Here is a 21094-nt window from a genome sequence, read left to right on the forward strand (position 1 = left end):
TATAATGCACAAAACTGATCTTGTCTTTTCAGGCTGTATTTGCATATTTAGCCTTCATTTTTAAAAGTTAAAATCCATGTGAAGAATATTTCTGTAGCGGGAAAAAAGTTAAAATCAGTCTGAAATGGCAGTCTGTCAGCATGTAATGTTCGGTGTGTTCTAGCTACTTGCTTCACAAGACACTGGCATCTATCTGAGATGAGACTTTTTGTTTCCAGTTTGCTTTTAAAGCATAAATCTGAAATAAGGGGTCAATTATGGTAGTTTTGTTTTGCCAGGAATTCTGTTCTATTAAAATATTTACGTCACCCGTTATTACTTTCCAGAATGTAATATTGTTCATTTCAGTGCTTCTCGAATATTATTTGTTGTACGGTACACAGGCTGGCAGTATGACAGTCGAACATGCAGGACCTGCAAGTGGCTCAGCTACATCTCCTTCTAGTTCTGTCCAGGTTCCTTTCTCAGGACTGTAGCAAATAGTAGAAGATTTGTAGGCTCCCTATGACAGAACAAAATCTTATTGAAACATTGTGAGAGCAAACTTGAGACACATTAAAGAGGCTCAGTTGTCATGAAGTGCTGAACACTCACCCTCTCAAAATCAAGTCAGTCTGTATCCACAAAAAAACGAGAAGTCTGATGGCACCTTAAAGACTAACAGCTTTATTTGGGCATAAGCTTTCTGCTAATGCCCTAATAAATCTGTTAGTCTTTAAGGTGCCACCGAACTCCTCGTTGTTGCTCTAAAAGTGTCTTTAGTGAAGTATACAAGTATTGAGGGACCCAAAATCACTATTCAATTTTGGCAAATTACACCCCTCTTTTGTATCACTGCACCTCGTACAAATTAATGTATTCTAAAATATCTTATCTTAAAAGGAAATTGAAATACTGAAAAAATGCTAAAAGTTCCCTACAAGTGACTGATGCTCAGATTAAAAAAAACTCTGAAGCTGTCTTAAATCAATCCATGTCCTCTTCCCCAACTTCATTAGCACATATACTCATGTACATCATGCAAATAACATTACCAAAGCTTTGCTTCTTTTTTCTAAAGTCAACTATAAAGGGGCTGATCTTTCTCTTATCTGGCAGTAAATCGAAGATCAATAGAGCTACCATGCTGTACAACTAGTGTAAGTTTGAGGAGAATCCGGCTCAATGTGTAGGTAAAAATATTTCAGTCCAAGTCAATGGGACTATTCATGTAAGTAAGGGAAGCAAGATCTCAAATATACATTAAAATTACATTTGTTTAATAACATCAAAATGTACATGTAGGGCTACATTTTCCAAAAAATTGCAAGTATTCTAAACTATAAAAACGTACATAGGTGCCAAAAGGCAATTGTGCAGGCAGACGCACACTTGCAAATAGGCACTTTACACAGAAAGTTCCATCAATTTTAAGTTCCACTTAATTTTACGTAGTACTTTATGGGCCCAATCATGTACCACTGAGGTCAATCCTGACTTCAAAGCACTGTATGACATCAACTAAACCTCACAGTAACAGAATAAAACAGGTAGGTAAGTACTAGTAGTCCCCTTTAGGGAAATTAGAATGTGAAGTGACTTGTGCCAGGCCATGCAGGGAGCCAGCGGAAGAGCTGGGATTATAACCCCAGAGTTTTTGATACCCAACTATGTGCTAAATCCTTTAGATGACAACAATTCACAGCGCCTGTTTTGCATGCCCAATCCCCAGGGTTCAGTGGAACTTCTTGTTTTACATGTATGTGTGTATTTTATGGATGTAGCTTAAGCAACAGTGTTTTCAGGCTAAGGCCCAGAGTTTTAAAGCTATTTTAGCATGGCAGCTCTCAGCATTGCAATGCCTAATTGATTTAGGAGTTTATGTCCCATTTTCAAAAGTGTGTTAGGCACTTTATATCCCACTGTCAGTTAATGTCCTAATTGCCTATATCACTTCTGTAAATGAGATTTAGGCTCCTAAATCACTTTGGCAGTGCAACGCTAAGTGGAGCAATGCCTAGATAGCTTTAAAAATCTGTAACTTAGCCCTTAATCTATATTTTCATAATAAAATAAATTTGGAAATGAAATAAGATTATTTCCATCAGAAAATCAATAAGTAATGTCAGCTTTACAAACCAAGCTGTAAATCAGCCTCAAGAACATTTTCAGTGCATCCAAGATTTTGACGGCCGTTGATTTATATTTTCAGCATTTCTTAGAAGGAAAAAAAAGAACAGGCACAACTTTTTTCAGACAGTAACTAAAAATTGCATGAGGAGCCATTTTCAGAAAACAGGTACACACCATACTCCAACTGTAGCCTCCGACAAGGTAAATACTATCATCAAGAACTGCGCATCCAGGGCCACTGCGACCTTCCAAAATAGGAGTCTGAAGAATATTCCACTGGTCACCTTTTGGATCATAGCATTCCACAAGCATCACATCAAGATGGGAGAAACCTAAATAAAATATTTAGAAAATAATTTAAAGCAGGCATCTTTAAGTTTCTAGATCCTTTTTAAGAGCCACATTTATTTCAAAAGTACAACTGTGGCCACCTCTAATAGTTCCTGATAAATGGTAATAGGAATAGGAATAGGAATTTTCTAAAAAATATGAAAGTCAGGAGCTGCAAAGTCTGGATTTGAAATTCTGTGGTGAATTTGTATGCAGTGTTTTGGTTTGGGCCCATACCTATTTAAACAAAGTGAAAATACACAGTAACAGTTCCAGTCCTCAACTCCCCAACCATTATCTTGCATTTAACTTCCACAATCACCTGCTATCCAGGAATAAAGATATCGTACTGGCCTATCAGCTGCAAAACTATCCACTCCCCATCACAGAGATCTCCCACAGGCCAGCGACCACATTGTCTTATATTAACCTCCAAAAATAGGCCACACAGAACAACTATATACGGAGACCAATTTTATGCTATTAACCTTACTTATATAGTTCAGAAGTCCCATGCCACCAAAACCAGTGGTCAACTTTTTCCACATCCACCCTGATCAGATGATGAAAGACTCCCAAATAACCGACCCTTACAATAAAGGCCTAAAATATTCCTGTACTTGAAACAAGCCAGCAGGAAAGCTGCAGATGTTATCATAATGCAAAAATCTAAGTTATTCAGGGAAAACTGGCATTTATTTCATTCGGCCACTAGTGAGGGTCTTCCAACTGTAACTGGAGAAGAAGTGAGGGTAAATGGACAGGAAGATAAAGCTAGTGATGGGAAATGTTCTGAGTATTTCGAGACTTTCCAATGTTTAAGGTTTTGAAAAACTAAAATTTCTTAATGTTCAATTGTTTGTTTTTTAACTTTAACTTAGAACTTCCTGACTTCAGATGTTTGGGGTTTTGCTTTTTACAAATATTTTATTTACAACGTTTTAAATTAATAAATATTAAGACAGAATGGTAGCACTTTCTCAATGAATCTTTTTTATAAGGAAATTTCTCTATCTTTCAAAAAAAATTATTCTATTTCTTTCTAAGACTAGTAAGTTTAGAAGAAAGTCATTTTAGAAAAGAATGATGAAAAATCTTATCCAATGTATAGATATGTAAGCCAGCTCCTCTAATGTTTATTTCTTTAACTAGTTCAGTTTGTACTAACTCTTTAAAAAGCATCTAACCCAAGGTCCCTGTAATGAATCAAAAATACAACCGCATAACAAACCTAACCAAACCAGAGGCTTCTCTTCATCCCAAACTAGAAAATAACTAAGAAATGATGAAAGCAGACCCCAAGTTAAGAAATGATGAAAGCAGACCCCAAACAATATTCCTCCTCACCAACCAATTATCCCATCCTAGAAGTGGGGGCAGTGTTCCCTGAAGATCAACAGATCCAAGCTATTCTGGACAAACATGGGATGGGGAGTAAGTTTCAAAGTTTAGGTTGCCTCAAGTAGAATGTCTTGCTAGTAGCTACTATTTATACAGATGGGGTTCCGGCTTGAGCACCAATGCTGACTTCTGCAGCAGTAGAGCATGGCGAGAAGCTGTTCCTAAAGTAGATAGGTTCCAAGCCATTTAGGATTCTATCATTCAAAATCAACATCTTAAACGTCACCCAGAAACCACAGATAGGCAATGCAGAAGCACTGGTGTCATATGCTTCCAGAAAGATACTCTACTTAATAAGCAGGCTGCCATATTCTGAACAAGCTTCAGTTTCTAGCTGATTTAAGGTGTAGCCTCATTAGTGTGCATTGCAGCAGTCACGAAGGAGCAAAGACATGGATTATGGTGACACAGACCACATCCACAAAAAGAATGGTCACTCTCTCCTGACAGAGATGAAAAAAAGCCTTCCTGGCCACTGCTGCTTTGTAATAATTAAACAGCAGCTGGGGTGCAACGATGCCCCCAGATTGTGAAAAGGTGGGTACAAGTCTTCCAAGCAAGAGGTAGATATAATGTTCTCTCTCTCTCTGGTTGCTTCCTGCAACCAAATCAGTATCACCCCAGTTTTATTGGCACTGATCTCAGCCAGCTAGACCTCGTCCATGCCCCAATCTCCCCCAGACATTGAGTAAAGCATTCAATAGCACTGACTGGATCAGACAAGATAATGAAGGAGAGATGGGTATCAACAAAATGAACATACTGAAGCCCATGCCTCCCCACTAATGCTCCTATTGGCCCCATGTACACAAGGATGGAAACAGGGGGGGAGACAAGATGGAGCCCTATGGAACACCACATATGAGCTCCCTTAGAGTTGATGAGTTATTACTTGAAGCCACCATCAGGGACTGCTCAGCAAGGAAAGAATGAAGAAACCACATTAGAGAAGCCTTATGATAAATGCCACCACCACTGTTGTACTTGTACCATTTGCAGGTCTGTATCCAGATTGTCAAGGAGATCTGAGGCATCTAGGTCTCTGAGATTGATTCTCCACTGCCTTGTACCTTGTGGAATCATTTACAATTGTGCACAGTAGGTGCAAAGATATTATAAAACTCTATAAAATTGGAATGATAGCACTTATGCCCACTTTGCACAAATGTAAATGACTACACAAGATACAAGCAAAATGGGAGAATCAAGATCTGAATGTGGAAGCCTACAGACAATATATATGTAAACAAGGAATTAGGTACTCAAAAAAGGCAAAACTAGATCTGTGCTCCAGCTTTCATTGGGGATCAATGCATCACACAATTCTGAGATCTTCACGTTAAGCCATTTTGAGTTAAGAGTGGACAAAAGAAGTCAGAATGATTTTTTTAAAGTGTAAATCCACTCTTTTTTGATAACAGCTTGTTAGATTGGCAACAATAATGTCTCTTCTTTCAGTGATCAAGTCTGCAAATTTTTTAGAAGGGGTCAAAATGTGGTTTAAAATTGGCACCATCTTATAGTCTAGACTGTGGAATCTACTATGGTTCCATAGTTCTTATAATGTCCCTCTGAGGTAAATTGTATTACTGTCGCTTTACAGATGGGTAAATTGAGGCCCAGGGACATTGAATGATTGCCCAAGTTCACACAGGGATTGAGTTGATCAGCTAGAAATAGATAACAGGAGTACATGCTCCCATTACATGCTCTATTCTTTAGACAACATTTCCTCTTATCAAATATCTTAAATCTCAAGAGAGCCCAAACAATTTTAGGAACACTGCAATAAAATTACAGTCTTAGTAATACACCAATATGATTTGTTTTATATTTCTATCTTTTTTCTCATCAAAGGGAACAGAAAACAGAAAAGAGAAGGAGAATATAAGACTTTCTGCGAAAGGGCACTTGGTGATATAGGTAGCCCATAACAATGACGCTTGCAAAATTATTAGTTTATGTTAGGAATGAACAGGTGTGACGAAATGATTTTGCATCACAGCAGAATTTTCAAGGGACCATAATGAGGCCAACCCAGTGTGATTCATAGATTCATAGATTCTAGGATTGGAAGGGACCTCATGGCAACACCAAATACTGTCTAGACCATCCCAGATAGACATTTATCTAACCTACTCTTAAATATCTCCAGAGATGGAGATTCCACAATCTCCCTGGGCAATTTATTCTAGTGTTTAACCACCCTACAGTTAGGAACTTTTTCCTAACGTCCAACATAAACTTCCCTTGCTGCAGTTTAAGCCCATTGCATCTTGTTCTATCCTTTGGGGCAAAGATGAACAAGTTTTCTCCCTCCTCCTTATGACACCCTTTTAGATACCTGAAAACTGCTATCATGTCCCCTCTCAGTCTTCTCTTTTCCAAACTAAACAAACTCAATTCTTTCAGCCTTCCTTCATAGGTCATGTTAGCTAGACCTTTAATCATTCTTGTTGCTCTTCTCTGGACCCTCTCCAATTTCTCCACATCTTTCTTGAAATGAGGTGCCCAGAACTGGACACAATACTCCAGCTGAGGCCTAACTAGCGCAGGTAGAGCAGAAGAATGACTTCTCCTGTCTGGCTCACAACACACTTGTTAATGCATCCCAGAATCATGTTTGTTTTTTTTGCAATAGCATGACACTGTTGACTCATATTTAGCCTGTGGTCCACTATAAAAGATGGTTACTCACCTTTGTAACTGTTGTTCTTCGAGATGTGTTTCTCATATCCATTCCAATTGGGTGTGCGTACGCTGTGTGCACGTTCATCAGAAGATTTTTACCCTAGCAACACCCAGCGGGTCGGCTGGGCGCCCCCTGGCGTGGCACCGCTATGACACCGAATATATACCCCTGCTGACCCATCCGCTCCTCAGTTCCTTCTTGCCGGCTACTCCGACAGTGGGGAAGGAGGGCAGGTTTTGAAATGGATATAAGCAACACATCTAGAAGAACAACAGTTACAAAGGTGAGTAACCATCTTTTCTTCTTCGAGTGCTTGCTCATATCCATTCCAATTAGGTGAATCCCAAGCCTTACCTAGGCGGTGGGGTCGGAGTGAGATACTGCAGAATGCAAAACTGCTAAGCCGAAGGCTGCATCGTCTCTGGATTGTTGCACCAGGGCATAATGGGAAGTAAAGGTGTGTACTGAAGACCATGTAGCTGCTCCACATATCTCCTGAATAGGTACTTGAGCTAAGAAGGCGGCTGATGAGGCCTGGGCCCTGGTAGAATGTGCGGTAATATGACCCGGAGAGGTATGAGCTAGATCGTAGCAAGTCCGGATGCACGCCGTTACCCAGGACGAAATCCTCTGAGAAGAGACAGGTTGGCCTTTCATCTGGTCCGCCACTGCAACAAAGAGTTGGGGCGTTTTGCGGAAGGGCCTCGTTCAGTTGATATAGAAGGCGAGCGCCCTACGGACGTCGAGCGAATGTAACTGCTGCTCCCTACGAGATATATGTGGTTTGGGGAAGAAGACTGGGAGGAATATGTCCTGGTTGAGATGAAAGGCCGAGACTACTTTAGGGAGGAACACCGGATGTGGGCATAACTGTACCTTGTCCTTGTGGAACACCGTGTATGGTGGGTCCACCATCAGAGCCCGAAGCTCAGACTCTCCTAGCCAATGTGATGGCTACAAGGAAGGCTGTTTTCCATGACAAATATAGGAGTGAGCAGGTTGCCAATGGCTCGAACGGAGGGGACGTAAGTCTCATCAGGACTAAATTGAGGTCCCAGAAAGGAGCGGGGCGTCGTACTAGGGGGTATAGACGCTCCAAGCCTTTGAGGAACCTCAAGACCATAGGGTGGGAGAAGATGGAGTGAGTACCTTCTCCGGGGTGGAAACTAGAAATAGCCGCCAAGTGCACTTGCAAAGATGAGATAGTGAGGCCTTGCTGTTTAAGATACCAGAGGTAGTCCAAAATAATGGGGATGGGAACCTCCGTAGGTGGGACATTCCGTGTTTGACACCAGGGAAAACCGTTTCCACTTGGCTAAGTAAGCAGAGTGAGTAGAAGGTTTTCTGCTACCCAGAAGTACCTCTTGCACCGGGGCAGAGCAGCGGAACTCCGATTGGGTTAACCATGCAGGAGCCACGCTGTGAGATGGAGGGATTGCAGGTCTGGGTGGAGAAGCCTGCCGTAGTCCTGCGTTATCAGATCCTGATGAAGGGGCAGGAGGATCGGGTTGGCTATCAAGTGATCCAGCAACGTGGTGCACCAGTGTTGTAGGGGCCACACAGGGGCAATCAGGATCAGGTGAGCCCTGTCCCTGTGAAGCTTTACGAGAACCCTGTGCACCATCGGGAAGGGTGGAAAGGTGTAAAGCAGGTGGTTCGCCCAAGAGATTAGGAAGGCATCCGATATTGAGCCTGGGGCGAAACCTTGGAAGGAGCAGAACCTCTGACACTTCCTGTTGTTGCAGGAAGCGAAGAGGTCTATGTGGGGAAAGCCCCACTTCTGGAAGATGGAATATACAATGTCTGGGTGAAGCGACCACTTGTGGGCGAGAAAGGATCTGCTCAGATGGTCTGCCAGAGTGTTCCGGACCCCTGGGAGGAAGGCCGCTACAAGGTCTATAGAGTGGGCTATGCAAAATTCCCACAGTTGGATCACCTTCTGAGAAAGGGGGGAGGATCGAGTCCCTCCCTGCTTGTTTATGTAGTGCATTGCTATTGTGTTGTCCGTAAGCACTAGAACATAATGGCCCTGCAGATGATGTTAGAACGTCTGGCACGTGAGGCGGACTGCTCTCAGCTCCCGGATGTTTATGTGCAACGCTAGCTCTTGAGATGACCAGAGGCCTTGCGTGCGACGATGGCCTTGGTGTGCTCCCAAGCCAAGAGACGATGCGTCCATCGTTAGGGATACTGAGGGCTGTCTCGGTTGGAAGGGCATTCCTGCACATACCAGGGAAGGTGTTAGCCACCAGTTGAGGGAGCTCAAAACGCTCTGAGGAATGGTGACAACCATGTCTATGGCGTCCCTGCCTGGGTGGTAAACTGAGGTGAGCCAGGTTTGAAGGGGACGCAGGCGTAGTTTGGCATGCTTGGTTACAAAAGTGCATGCGGCCATGTGACCAAGAAGGCTGAGGGAGGTGCGGGCCGAGGTCGTCGGAAAAGTTTGGAGGCTTTCTATAACTGAAACTAGCGCCCGAAACCGGGGTAGTGGAAGGCAGGCTGTTGCGAGTTTGGAGTCTAGAATGGCCCCAATGAATTTTATTCTTTGAGTGGGTACTAGAGTAGACTTCTCTAGATTGATTATCAGGCCCAACTGCTCGAATAGGTCTGTGATGATGGCAACATGCCTGGTGACTTGGGCCTCGGAGGTCTAGCGAATAAGCCAGTCGTCTAGGTAAGGAAAGACGTGTATTCGCCGACGACGGAGGAAGGTGGCCACTACAGCCATGCATTTTGTAAACACGCGCAGGGCAGTAGAAAGGCCAAACGGAAGGACCACAAATTGAAAACGTTGATGGTGCACCATAAACCGTAGGTACCGTCTGTGCGGAGGGTAAATGGCGATGTGAAAGTATGCGTCCTTCATGTCGAGAGTAGCGTACCAGTCTCCGGAATCCAAGGATGAGATGATGGTCCCCAGGGACACCATGCGGAACTTCAACTTCTTCAGAAAGACGTTGAGTCCGCGCAGGTCCAGGATGGGTCGGAGACCTCCTTTTGCCTTGGGGATTAGGAAATATCGGGAATAAAATCCCTTGCCCCTGAACTCCTCCGGCACCTCCTCTATAGCTCCGATGGAAAGCAGCGTACGAACCTCTTGCCAGAGGAATTGCTCGTGAGAGGGGTCCCTGAAGACGGATGGCGACGGAAGGTGAGAGGGAGGGGGCGAAATAAATTGGAGGTGGTATCCAAATTCCACTGTGCGTAGGACCCAACGATCCGAGGTTAACTAGGCCCACGCAGGGAGGAAGGAGGCCAGGCGGTTCGAAAACTGAAGGGGATCCTGGGGAGAGACTGGTGCTCTGCTCTCAGGTGCACCTTCAAAAGTTCAGTTTGGGTCCCGCTGATGGTTTGGCGGAACCGTTATTTTGGCCCCCTTGGGAACTCGATTGCCGTCTGCGGTTCCTGCAACCATGCCTCCTGCCAAAGTCTTGTCGTGGCCTGGGTGGGGGGTAAGGGTGCTGAGGCTGGGTACGGAAGGACCTCTGTTGGGTTTGCGGAGTATGCATCCCGAGGGAACGCATGATGATGCGATTATCCTTGAGACTCTGGAGTCTAGGGTCCGTTTTCTGGGAGAAAAGGCCCTGGATAGTGTGTTGGAAGGTCCTGGATAGTGTGTTGCAGTTCAGGAGGTAGGCCTGACACCTGCAGCCACGATATTCTCCGCATTGTAATTCCCGAGGCCACGGTTCTGGCCGCCGAATGAGCAGCGTCAAGTAAAGCCTGCAGGGAAGTCTGTGCCACTTTCTTCCCTTCCTCCGGAAGGGCCTGGAATTCCTGGCGGGAGTCCTGTGGGACCAGGTCAGCGAACTTACCCACCGATTGCCAGGTATTATAATTATATCTGCTGAGCAGGGCCTGTTGGTTAGCCACCCACAGTTGGAGGCTTCCGGTGGAGTAGACTTTATGTCCCAATAGATCCATCTGTCTAGCCTCCCGCGATTTTGGGGCAGGGGCTTGCTGGCCCTGGCGCTCTCGCTCATTCACAGATTGAACGACCAGACAGCATGGAGGAGGATGGGTATATAAGTATTCGTACCCTTTAGAGGGTACCATGTATTTCCTTTCCATGCCTCTGGCCGTGGGAGGGACAGATGCCGGAGATTGCCAAATGGTGTCCGCTTTGGCTTGGATGGAACGGATCAATGGCAGAGCCACGCGAGTTGGCGCATCTGCCGACAGTATGTCTATGACCGGGTCTTCCACCTCCAGGACCTCCTCCACCTGGAGATTGATATTTAAGGTGACTCGCCGCAGAAGGTCCTGGTGGGCTCGGAGGTCGATCGGGGGCGGGCCCGATGAAGAAGTACCGGCTACTGCCTCGTCTGGTGAAGAGGAGGACAACAGACCCAGCATGGCTGGCTCATGTAGTGATTCCTGTTTCTGAGGAGCATCAGGGTCTGGGAACACCTGAGGGTCCAGCGCCAGAGCCGATTCGTCTGTACCCGCTGGAGGAGGGCAGCTAAGAGTGGCCTCTGGTGCGCGATGTTCCGACGGGGGCGGAACGAGATGGTACCGTGGGTTTGCCTTGGGCCTGGTGATATGCCCAAGGCATCCAGAAGGATCACTGAGGCGCTTGTTCTGTGCCCTGAGCCTCCTGGAGGACATGGCTCTGTGTTTCTGAATCCCCGTAGGCGGTGCTATCAGCGTGCAAAGACTCAGATGGGTGCCATGATGGCCATGGCGGAGCAGAGAGCATGTGAGGAGGAGCCCTGTGTGCAGGGTACCGTACGTCCTGCCGCACCAGAGAGCGGTACCAGGAGTCGTACCGGTGCCGAGAGGTTGACCGGGACCTGCGACCAGTGCGGTGCCGGGAGGTCGACCAGAATCGTGAAGCTCTATGGTGAGAGCGGCTGCGGCACGAACGGTGCCGGGAGCTGGACCACCGTCTGGAATATCGGTCTGGAGAGAGGGATCTTGAGCGGTGCTGCGAGTACGACCGGTACCGAGAAGGAGATCGGTACCAGGACTGCGAGCAGCGTCTAGATCGGGACTGGTGGTGAGATTGGGAGCGCTGGCAAGACCTTGATCTTGAGTGCTGCCTGCCTGCGGCGTCAATGGAAGGTGGCCTGACCAGGGCAGGCTTCCCTGTTGACGTAACAACCCGCACCAGCAGTGCTGGGGGTTCAGGCAGGGTGGGCTCCGTTAGGGCAATGAGTTCCCTCGCTGTCGAAAAAGTCTCTGGTGTGGTGGGAATGATAAGCTCTACCGAGGCGTGTGCCAGGGAGCTGTCATGCACCGGACTCGACGGCTCTTGCATGGCCGGAATCAACGGTGCCGAGATTGCCGGTGCCGCGGCAGTTGTTGGTGCCGGGCGGCTCGGTTTTGGCTGCTGCTCAGACTGTGGTGCAGATATTGGAGCCGCAGGAGCTTTGAGCTTTTTGGCACGCGGGGAGAGGGAGCGGTGCCGGGCTGGCCTCTGGGCCGGTGACGGCTGGTGCCGGGACATCTTTGCGGTGCCGGCGCTCTCCAGTGCCGACAAGGCACTTCTCCCCGGCGTGGACTGTGCAGCACTCTGTGCCGAAGATGGAGGAGTGAGGGCCGCCTCCATTAGGAGCTGCTTTAGACGAAAGTCCCGCTCCTTTTTTGTCCGCGGCTTAAACGACTTGCAAATACGGCACTTATCTGCAAGATGGGATTTCCCCAGGCACTTTAGGCAGGAGTCGTGGGGGTCTCCCGTTGGCATCGGCTGCCGGCAGGCCGAGCACGGTTTGAAACCCGGTGAACCAGGCATGGGCCTGGGCACCGGGAGAGGGGAAGGGGCTAATCCCCAACCCTCTGAACTATATACACTAACTACGTTTACAAAAGGGTATTAAAAATATTAACTACAACTATAAAACTAAACTATATACACTATAAGTACTAGAACGAGTGAATAGCTAGGGAGGTGAAGATCAGCTAAGCCACACTACACTGTTCCAACGACCGACACAGGTGGCAAGAAGGAACTGAGGAGTGGATGGGTCGGCAGGGGTATATATTCGGTGCCATAGCGGCGCCACGCCAGAGGGCGCCCAGCCGACCTGCTGGGTGTTGCTAGGGTAAAAATCTTCCGATGAACGTGCATGCAGCGCACGCACACCTAATTGGAATGGATATGAGCAAGCACTCGAAGAAGAACCCCCAGATCCCTCTCTGCCGTACTCCTTGCAAGACAGTCTCTTCCCATGCTGTATGTATGAAACTGACTGTTACTTCCTAAGTGGAGCACTTTGCATTTGTCTTTATTAAACTTCATCTTGTTTACCTCAGACTTCATCTTGTTTACCTCAAATTTCTCCAATTTGTCCAGATCATTTTGAATTATGACCCTATCCTCCAGAGCAGTTGCAATCCCTCCCAGTTTGGTATCATCTGCAAACTTAATAAGCGTACTTTCTATGCCAATATCTAAGTCAGTGGTTCTCAAACTTTTGTACTGGTGACCCCTTTCACACAGCAAGTCTCTGAGTGTGATCTCCCTTATAAATTAAAAACACTTCTTAATATATTTAACGCCATTATAAATGCTCGGGGAAAAGTGGGGTTTGGGGTGGAGGCTGACAGCTCGCGACCCCCCCCACATAATAAACTCTTGACCCCCTGATCTAAGTCGTTGATGAAGATATTGAACAGGGCCGGTCCCGGTGTGCCCAGAATCTGTCAGAGACCCCACCCAACATTATAGTATACCCAGAACTAGTTACGATGAGGTAAAGACACTGACACTAGCAGAGATCCAGATTTACAAATGAGTGCTTTGCCACTGAGCTATCAGAGCATCTTTACTACCTCAAGTCAATGGAGTATTTGTTGCAGAATCAACACTACAATCCACTCTCCCTTCACTTACAGTTCTTCTTTGAGCTCCTCATCACTGGGCAAATAAGAAGAAATGTTTTCCAAAGAACTCTTTCTCAAAACAACAGACTGCATTTTGGGAGCAAAGATGGCAAATATCCCACAACAGAGAGCAACTCAGCCAGGGCTGAAGCACAGAAGGCAACAACATGGTACAACAGAAAATACGATTGTAACATGTTCCATTTTATTTGTCTGATGAAACTGAGAGATGCCACCAGGGAGATCAGAACTGTGGTCACAACTTCCTGAGTAAAGAAACCTTACTAAAGTGTGTATTACAGTTCCATTTAATTGTAATCAACACACGTTCAAATATACTTTAATCAACATTTTGCTATTCTATGGAATATATGAGTCAAGGAACACATAGCACTTTGTTTACAACCCCCACATTGAGTAGGCCAGATCTTAAGGCCGAATCCTCAGCTGGCATATATCAGTGATATTCCAATGGAGTGATGCTCTCTATTTATTAAACTGAGGATCTGACCTTCTATTTATAAAACATTAAGAGTCCAATGTTGAAACCCTTCTGGGAGCAATATTAAAAATATGGAACTGCACTCTCTTTAGTTAAATGTACATAGTGTTGCAACTCTGTCCTTTACTTATTGCTTTCCTCTGTAGCATGGAAGGACAAAATAGAGCCTAAAAGAAGAAATGAAGAGGGAAACAGTTCCAGTTTTTACATAACTCTTAATTTTGTTATTCCAATAGAAAAAAGAATGGTGGAGCTCTGTGGAAACAACACTAGAATGACATTTAAACTACTACAGCTGTGCAGCTTGCGTAGACATGACAGTGACAGCACAGGTAGTTAATCACTCCCATCACTGTAGTTAATCCACCTCTCTGAGAGGCAGTAGCTAGACTGACAGATGACTTCTTCCGTCAATTTAGCACTGTCTACACTAGGGGTTAGAGTGGCTTAACTACATCACTCAGAGGTGTGGATTTTCCACATTCCTGAGCAACGTAGCTGGGTCAACCTCACTTTTTAGTATAGAACTGTTTCAAAAATCAACATTTCAAAGTACTCAAAGACCAGTATTTTCAAACTTGGCACCTAAAAGTGGCCTGATTTTCAGGTGTGTGGTATATAGAGAGCTTCTACTCCTTCTTTCTTTTGGCCTGTCCCACCTCAGAATGCGCCTGTAGGCTACACAGAACTGGCTAACCTAGCTCTGCACTTGGCATAGAGGCACAATCTAATAGCACAGTGGTATTTACTGAGGAGACTTTATGCTTCCCTATGGTCCCTATATGTGCTTAGTGAGCTAAGGTGCTTCAGCCAACTATGCATATAGGTGAAAATTTTCCAAAGTGCATGAGGCTATGTTTACAAACAAAGATATGATTGTATCACGGGTAGTCATAACCTTGTTGACATTAATTTAGCTAGAACAGGTAACAATAGCCGTGTAAATGTAGTGGCACAGGCTTTAGCACAGGCTAGCAACCAGAGTACATACCCAAGCTCCCTACAGGGATTGTGCTCTGGTTGCTAGCACATGCTGAAGCTTGTGGCTTCATAACAGGGTCGTCCATAACAGAGTCATAGCAGTACAGCCAGGGGACATATTCTCAATCATGAACACCTCTTACAAAGGAAATATACCTTCATTAATGAAATGTAAATGAAGATGTCACCTTGCAAGAGCAATTTGCCTGTGAAATTTTGTATGTCTACATTGTTACGCTACATTTACACTACAAGCTAGGGGTGCAATTCCCCTGCTCGTATACACGTACTAAAACTAGTGGGTATGTACTCGGCATGGTTCAGGCTGCTTCTGCAGCCTGTTCTATTATGGCTACATTGCTATTTTATACTCACGTTTCAATGAGAGGTAGCTTGAGTATGTGTAAACAAGCAGGACAATCCCACCCCTTGCTCATAGTGTACACGTAGCCCTATTTTCCCCATATTAGCTTGATTAAAGCTACGCATGCTACAATCATACCTTCACTTGTAATGTAGACACACCCAAAGTGACTTAAGGTCTCATTGGGACTTAGGCTCATAAGTTATTTAGGCACTTTTGAAAATTTTACCCATGGTCATTTTTACTGCTTCTCTTGCACTGTCAGTTAGTTTCCCCTTTTGTCTGTGTGGCTCTTTCATGCTGCAATGGGGGAGACAAAACAAACAAATTTGATTATAAAATGACAGACATTGTCAGGGAGACGGGGCAGGAGAGGTGCATGAAACTTCTTTAAACTCACTTTTTAAACTGTCTAGATTACACAGCATCCTTTTAACATTATTGGGAGTGGCATGTACATATTCAAAAAAGAACACTGGATGCCTATACACTAGTGATTAAAGAAAAGCTTTTAAAGATGAAAACAAGAGACCTTTAAACAGAATTAATAAATAATTTAAATTCACAGGCTACATTTAATATTAAAAAGGGATTTTAATTCTCTAGTCCTAATATTTAATAGATGGTTTTTCATTAAATCAGGGGGTTGTTTCTCTGTGAGGCTGTGAATAGAACTCTTACTTCACATCTTGGAAAATGATTTAGAGAAAAATATTGCTGTTACATTTGGGTCAAAGAATAATCTGTTTGTTTCACTGAATTCATGGTAATGACAAATTGTCCATGCTTTTGAGTAATAGAAGCTCCTGTTTTTTTATTATCTAAAGCATTCATTACTCATATATTTAATGTACTGTTATAATTTTGAAATAATTTGCATAAGATGTTTTTAAAACTGCTGGCTCAAGCATCCTGTTAAATTGTGTTTCAGGGTTTTTAAACTTAGTTTAACAATGACTAGCTAACAGAAATATCCTCTGTCCATAGACAGGCCATTGAAATGTTGTTTTGTTAAAAAAGGTGACCTTTCAAATGGTTTCCTCCAATTGCATACAGTCGATCATTCATTACAGCCAAAGTGTGGATAGCTCGCTTTGTGTTCATGTCCTGTTTTCGGGCCCAGACGTCCATTACAGGATCGTAGCAGTACAGCCAGGGGACATATTCTCCATTATGAACACCCCCTACAAAGGAAATATACCTTCATTAATTAAATGTAAATGAAGATGTTGCCTTGCAATAGGAATTTGCCTGTGAAGTTTTGTATGTAGCAGTAATACGAAAAGAGACTTGCCCGAAATATATATCTTGCCATTGTGCACTGCTCCTGCATGCGCTGCTAGAGGTTGCGGTAAAGAAGATACATAACGCCATTCATTTGTCTCTAAATTATAGCATTCCACACTGGACAAGTAGCCAGTTTCATTTCTTCCACCAATCACACACAAATTCTTATCAAGCCGACATGCATAGAAACTGGCTCTCCTAGAGTAAATAAATAAATACAAATGATCCAATTAGTGACTAAGACAATTATTTCATTCTATTCTTTGAACTAAATTAGCTGTTACTTTAAGTTCTACTTCAAAAAGGAGTGTCTGTGGGTTTCAAACATTTAGGGCCATTTAAAAATTGGATCTGGTTTGCTAATGAAATATGTGCTCTGCGTCAAATGAATACTTTTTGTTTTTCATGTCAAAACAATTAACACACATACATCTGGCAACGAATATCTTTTTTTTCCAAAGCTGTTTGTTGCTTTAAATACCACTGAAGGATAAAAAGGTGCTTATTAATGTTTGGGGCATTTGGTACTTTGTAAGGATATAACAGCTTAGTAAGACAAAGTGAAAAATGAGGTAGATAATGTAACAATAATAAATTATCTTGACATTCACTTTCTTTATGGTCCTTCAAGGGTCATTGTTCCCAATTTACTAAGAGAACCACATCATCAAAATTTTTCTTCAATTATCATTTTTTTCTTCCTTCTGCAGTACTGCAAATAGAACAACTTTCCTTAAGCCAGGCACAGTATTACATTTCTGCCCTTTAACTCACAAAGGTCCAACTAACTAACTCTGATCAAAGTTTTAGCCATCTGCCTGGTTTCACATGCAACTCAGGTACACAGGAAACTAATTACTGTTTCTGGTCAGAGCTATGTGCTGATAGAACTTCTCCTACATTTTGCTTTCCTGGCTCCTTCAAAATTAATGCTAAGTGTTTACCACAGGAATAAAAATAGAGTATTGGGGGTGTTTTGAGACTTTCCTAGTTTGGGCCAATCCTTACTTATGGAAGACTCCCCAGATGTTAATGGGAGATTTCCCAGAGTAAGAATGGCAGCATCAGGCCCTTTACTTGTAAAAAGCATCAGTATGAGGAAGAAAACAGCAGTGCTGAATAGCTGTACATTAGGACTAGTACGTAGTTTAGGCTGACAAGACTAAGAGGGCCCAATCCTCCAGTCCTTACTTTTGCAACACTCCCAAGGGAGTCACAGCCCAGACTAACACTGGCGTTTTAGACACTACAAGGTACAGTTCTAATTACTCAGTGTAACTGAAACACTATATCCAATTAATAAATTGCGAGTGTAGCATATAAAGAAAGCAATTGGACAAGTTTTTCAAACTTGCGTAGCTAATATAAGACACCTAAATTGAATCTAAGTACTCAAGTTTGAAAAGGGGTGCCTTTGTCTACTCACAGCCAGTCTTTTGAATCACAAAATAAAGTTCCTTAAGGCATCACACAAATTGTCAAGTTTTACTTAGGCCTCGATCCTGCAAGTCTTTGCAAGGAACAACGCAATGAGCACAAGGTGAGCTGAGGCTATGTGTAGTGTTAGCAAAGCTAAACAGTAGGCATAATCCTCCATACTAAACTGAAACTTCAAATCCTGTGTGTTGCAACTCCCTTGCAAAGTCTGTCAAGGGAGTAAAATGACCAAGTCTGATGTGGTCTAGCTGCTCCCATCTATGACCTTATTCTTACAATGAGGCAGGAGAGATTTGGTGCCCATGAAGCAGTGCTCTTGCTTATGAGTAATTGGGTTGTTCTGAATTTTCTGTGCTGCCTTTTATTTTTAACTTGTGGGTACCAAGGGCGGCTCCAGGCCCCAGCACACCAAGTGCGTGCTTGGGGCGGCAAGCTGTGGGGGCCGCTCTGCCAGTCGTCGTGAGAGTGGCAGGCAGGCTGCCTTCAGCGGCTTGCCTGCGGGAGGTCCGCTGAAGCCACGGGACCAGCGGACCCTCCGCAGGCAAGCCGCCAAAGGCAGCCTGCCTGCCGTGCTTGGGGTGGCAAAATGCCTAGAGCCACCCTTGGTGGGCACATGGGCAACCTCAAACATACAGGACCTAAATAACACAGGAATGGCTTAGAGGGAACAAGTCTCACACCAACTACCAAAAGAGAACATGGCAGAAGATGGCTGAGGAAAGGCTCTGGACATAGCTCCTGGCCTCAACAAGAGCTGTTAAAATAAATTATGACCATTTCATCCATCAATCAGTGGTCAGCTAGAAGTTGCTGCCATGTATTCTCTGCATTATCAGGTAGCACATCACACACATTTTGTACCCTATCAATTTATTCTCAGACAGGTTAACTAAACATTTATAAACTTGACTCTTCCATCTTTTCTGAGTACTGGCTATTTACAGGACATTTTAATAAAATCTATGTCCCCTATTGTTTTCCTGCATAGCTACGTTCAGCTAAGTCACTTTTTTTCTGAGTATGGTTGGACTGTATGGTGGGGGGTGGGATATAGAGGGTTTGTTGCTAGTTTTGGAGTTTATGGAAATGTATTGTGCCATGCTGCCTTTGGATATATATATATATTTATATTTTGTTAATAACCATGGCCATTTTAGTATGTGGCAACTCATAAATTATGTGGTTTTGTTGCCAAAATATTGTACATCCTCCTTCCATATGATAGCTTTGGAGGCCTGTACAATATTTACTAGATTTAGGAGGCATGCAATTGTCCAATAAATGTAAAGTATATTTTAATAAACAACTTTCTTTGTGCAAAATTGCATATGTGAATTAGTTATTTACATAGTGTCAGCAATGCACCACCTGCTTAGACATTACAACTTGACATCAATAATATAAACATCTACATAACTGGCAGTCTCTTTAACTTTTGTTCAATCTCAATATACAGCACTTGTTACAACAGATCTTACTATTTTAATCAAAAAAAAAAATCTTAATACTGTCCTCTATGTGTACTCCTGGTTTCATCCACAGAGTGTCACTGTTAGGAGCAAAAATGAAAAAGCGTGCTTCAGTCTTCTGATTAAACGTGTATGTATATATATCTGCAGAAACTCCAACAGCAAGGATTTCAAGTTTCCCTCATCTTTTTTCTCCATGAAATACTTTATAGGAGCACTGTGTAAAAATAGTACATAGTTAAAAGTCTTTTAATTGCTGTAAAATGTGCTCCAGACTACAATATAGTATGAAAAGTCTCAGCCTAGAAATTTCCCCCCAACAAAACTGGGAAGAGACTGTCCACTCTAGTAAGAAAAATTATACTGGACTGTTATTGTGGATTAGAATATTGGTTCTGCATTTTGCCTCCAGCAGTAGCCAATACTTGATGCTTCAGGAAATAGTGAAAAAGACCCCATAATGAACTTAGCTAAATTTTACAATGCTGTACATAGGAAAGGGGGACAAAATTCCTTCCTGATTCTCAGAGGCTATGAATTTATGCCCTGAAACGTTACATTTGATTACCAATCTTAGGTTGAATAGCTACTAATGTTATTAGTGATCATAACAAAGTCTGGATCTTTTAAAAGAATATGATCAGATTATTTTTTAAGGAAAAGGTTATTTTTACTTATGTTTAGTTTACTTACTAATAAATCCATAGATTAAAATGATTGTAAATTAATTTATTTGTCTCCATTGTGTTGTTTTCTTTCTCATTTCACTTGGCTTAGTACAGTGAAACAAGGCTGGCAGATTCCAGACAACTTCACTTTCCGTTTCTCATGCACTGGTACAATGCTGTATTTTTTAGGTTACAAACAATGCAGAGGAAACTTAAAATAAAAAATTAAATATCATGGAACTGTTTTGAATGATACTAAGATTTGTAACCTGCAATTCTGGGCTGAAACTACCTGATGGTTTCTCTTCAGATCCAGAAATATCATTTGAGTCTGACATTTAGCAGCAGTGAATTCCATAGGTTGGGCAATATCGCTGCTATAACAATATTTCCTTTTATTGGACTTATTAGTTTAAATGCACTTCTCTTCAAAAAGTATCCCATTGTGCTTGGATCAGAATATTGGTCCATCTACAATTACGAAGAAGGCAGGACTGATCAATTTTTACTATGCCTTTCTTAATATAATATCTGACAAGTTATTTAATATTCACACAAAGTGTTATACACCAGTAAATATTAAGTATTAACTCAAGCAAACAGCACAAAATAATCGGCTTTAAAGAAAAGGCAAAACATGCTGCTGTGGCACTCAGTCCATAACGGGGATTAGATGTTTGAATATTTTTTATAACTCAAAAATGAGATCAGTCTAATATGGATTTCAGCATATGAGATAAAAATTCATCATCATTTATCCATCACAGATTTTACACAGATTTTTAACTTAAGAATTTACTGCATGTGCACAAGACCCATATTTACCTGACAGGCATTTAAAAGGAGCCATTATAGTTTATCTGGTTGATTATTTTCAGACTAAAATCCCTACGTGGACCATATTGAGCCAAAAGGACCCATTAAGCAGACTGTATTGTCAACGCTGCCTGAATTGTGCCAACAGACATAGGGCTTAATCCTGCACTCTTTACTTGAAAAAAAAAGCTTATTGACTTTGAAGAAGAG

The 21094-nt window shown here is 43.2% G+C and overlaps 1 protein-coding gene across 1 annotated transcript in view; it reads right to left on the reverse strand.

Annotated features, from left to right (window-relative positions):
* Positions 1-361: 361 nt before the first annotated feature.
* Positions 362-21094, reverse strand: part of KLHL14 (kelch like family member 14) — a 91179-nt gene continuing 70446 nt past the window's right edge. The window contains 4 exon segments of the mRNA XM_030549450.1: positions 362-502; positions 2287-2444; positions 16233-16391; positions 16502-16692. Coding sequence (XP_030405310.1) covers positions 362-502; positions 2287-2444; positions 16233-16391; positions 16502-16692 — 649 coding nt within the window.

The sequence above is a fragment of the Gopherus evgoodei genome, chromosome 2 (assembly GCF_007399415.2).
Source record: "Gopherus evgoodei ecotype Sinaloan lineage chromosome 2, rGopEvg1_v1.p, whole genome shotgun sequence".
Lineage (NCBI taxonomy): Eukaryota > Metazoa > Chordata > Testudines > Testudinidae > Gopherus > Gopherus evgoodei.